This window comes from Montipora capricornis, chromosome 1 (assembly GCF_036669925.1).
Source record: "Montipora capricornis isolate CH-2021 chromosome 1, ASM3666992v2, whole genome shotgun sequence".
NCBI classification, from domain to species: Eukaryota; Metazoa; Cnidaria; class Anthozoa; order Scleractinia; family Acroporidae; genus Montipora; species Montipora capricornis.
The window spans coordinates 29,577,377-29,579,876 of NC_090883.1; the positions used below are offsets into that span (position 1 = coordinate 29,577,377).

Sequence of the window (2,500 nt, forward strand, 5' to 3'; positions counted from 1 at the left end):
TAGTTTGGATAATAAACCAGAGTGGTTGACTGTGTCGAATGCTTTCTTTAGATTTAGAAAGACAAGAATGTTCAATGTTCAACTCAAGAACACTCAGTCACACCGCTAAAGTAATTAACGTTCATAATCTTCTAATTTCTGTTTCAAATCTAAGAGCTCATTTTGTAAAATTGCAACAGCAAGTTCCGGGAAGTTCCAAAATAAATGTGCGTACTGAAATGTATGGAGGTCTGGTCAAAATTAAACAAGATTTTCTGTCTGCTTATTTAATTCTTTGTGTTGGCTGTTTATTTTATCTTACTGCATATATGTATCGTTACATTTTGTCGCGCCTTTTTTTCGTTACCCTCTGTGAATTTTTGGCACACCCTACAAATTATTTTTTTTACAATGTACTGATTATTTTTGGCACCCTTTCTTTGAATTATTTTTGGTTACCATCCACGAATTATTTTTGGCTACTGTCAAATTAAATGCTGCCACTATACCCGCTCTCACATATGCACTCGTATCCTCCTAGAGTGTCGACACACTTTCCTCCATTCAGACAAGGCATGCTCTGACATTTGCCAATGTGCCAATGTCCACAAAAAAAACATAATAATAATAATAATAATAATGATAATGATAATGATAATGATAATGATAATGATAATGATAATGATAATGATAATCATCGTTCTGGAACGCAATGCACGTAGCCTGCGTAGCATGGCGGTTTTGGTTGTTAAGTAATAAAGGCGGGCGAGGGCAGAAAAACCGCGAGGAGATTGGGGCAGGAGCAACGTGCGCCCGGCTCGACAAAAAACCGCCATGCTACGCAGGCTACGATGCACGCAGTCTCAATGCGTTTACATATGATTAAACAGAACAATAGCGTACTATTACCAATATGGCAATTGTTTCCGTGATATCCACTCGCACATTTACATTCGTAGCTTCCTGGTTTGTTGATACAAGTAGCGCCATTTAAGCAAGGATTGTTAAGACATTCATTCACGTCTAGAAAAATAAAGTTATTTTTAATTGTTAGTTCAAGATTAAAATAACTTTATAAGTGCGACGCGCCTTACCGTGGCCACCTAAAAAAGCTTTTTTTTGCAAATTATCCGTCAATCAGGGTGTGCGAGTTTGATTGACAGTCACGCTTTCTTGCAAAGTTCGCACGGTTGGGTTTTTGAGTTGATTTACAAGTAGTTGTCAAATGTGAAAGTTTGTTGTGGCCACCGTAAGGCGCGTTCCACTGTAAAATGAAACGATTTATCGGAGGACAAGAAGGTTCTATAACTAGTTAAGACAGTGAAGATATGCTTCTATTTTTCGATATTGACTTGGATTACACGATAATACAGGTATAAAGCAGACCCATAAGACTCAGACAGTACGGTAGAACTTCGTCTTACACGTTTGCTTGTCTACGTAATGGGTTATAGGCTTGGAGCTAACCCAGTAAACAACTAAGTTCACTTGACAATACAGTATATTGTGTTTTGTTCTAACTTAAGAGTATCATGGAATTGCCGTAAACGTTCCTAAAAAATGAAATACGTTACCACAAATACTAGTGCCATTGGGTCCCATTACCATTACATTTACTTCTGCTGCTAGTAGGGATTATTTGTGACCCTCCACGGGAAAACAGGGATAAAAGTGATAACACGCTCACAACACGCTTCCACTTGAAAACAAAAGAATTTGGATTTAGCACCCTTAAAGCGTGTTCAAGAGCAGACTTCATTAGTAAGCTCCTTTGTTTGGTTGGATACACGAAGAACAAAAAAGCGTGCTCCCACTAACAATGCAGTCAAACAAAAAAGCATGTTAAACTTCAAAAACAAAAGATGACATGCCACAACACGTTTTAGTGTGCAAGATAGCACAACACGCTTAAAGCGTGCGATAATTTATGTGAAAAACTATTAACTTTTACTGGTGTGCTGAAAGAGTTTTCGAATTTCATAATTTTACCGATTCAACAATTACTATGCCCAAGAATAACCATAAGCAGCTCACCTATGTTGCAGTGCTTTCCCTGATATCCTCTGACACACCTGCACTCAAAGCTTCCTAGTTTCTTGACACAAGTTGCCCCATTTTTACAAGAACTGTTCTGGCATTCATCAACGTCTACAAATTGAGACAAGTACGAGTCAAGTAGTTTTGACGAAAACAGCCCTGAGTCTGATAAAATATCAACTGTTTTGACAGTGTTTTCCGTGGTATCCGCTGTCACATTTGGATTCGTGACTGCTTGGTTTATTGACACAGGTGGCACCGTTTTCGGCATTCATTGTTATCTGCATGATTAGAGCTGCCATGCGTGTACTTCAACATACAATTAACAAATTGATAACGGTGATACTACAATAGGGATAGATATGATGATTATGTTGTTGATATGAATACGAATAGCCCATTAAAACTCTTTTACGTCTTTTCCTCAGAAGGTTGAACCGAGTTCACACTCACCAATTCCACAGTGTTTTCCATGGTATCCGCT

General features: G+C 38.2%; 1 protein-coding gene across 3 annotated transcripts in view; it reads right to left on the reverse strand.

Annotated features, from left to right (window-relative positions):
- Positions 1-2,500, reverse strand: part of LOC138037989 (fibropellin-3-like) — a 56,424-nt gene that overhangs the window by 24,877 nt on the left and 29,047 nt on the right. For all 3 annotated transcript variants that reach the window (XM_068883820.1, XM_068883827.1, XM_068883813.1), the window contains exons 5-7: positions 2,470-2,500; positions 2,014-2,127; positions 889-1,002 (exon numbers count right to left, since the gene is read on the reverse strand). The exon at positions 2,470-2,500 is cut by the window's right edge and continues 83 nt beyond it. In XM_068883820.1, coding sequence (XP_068739921.1) covers positions 889-1,002; positions 2,014-2,127; positions 2,470-2,500 — 259 coding nt within the window. The remainder of the gene's footprint in view (positions 1-888; positions 1,003-2,013; positions 2,128-2,469) is intronic.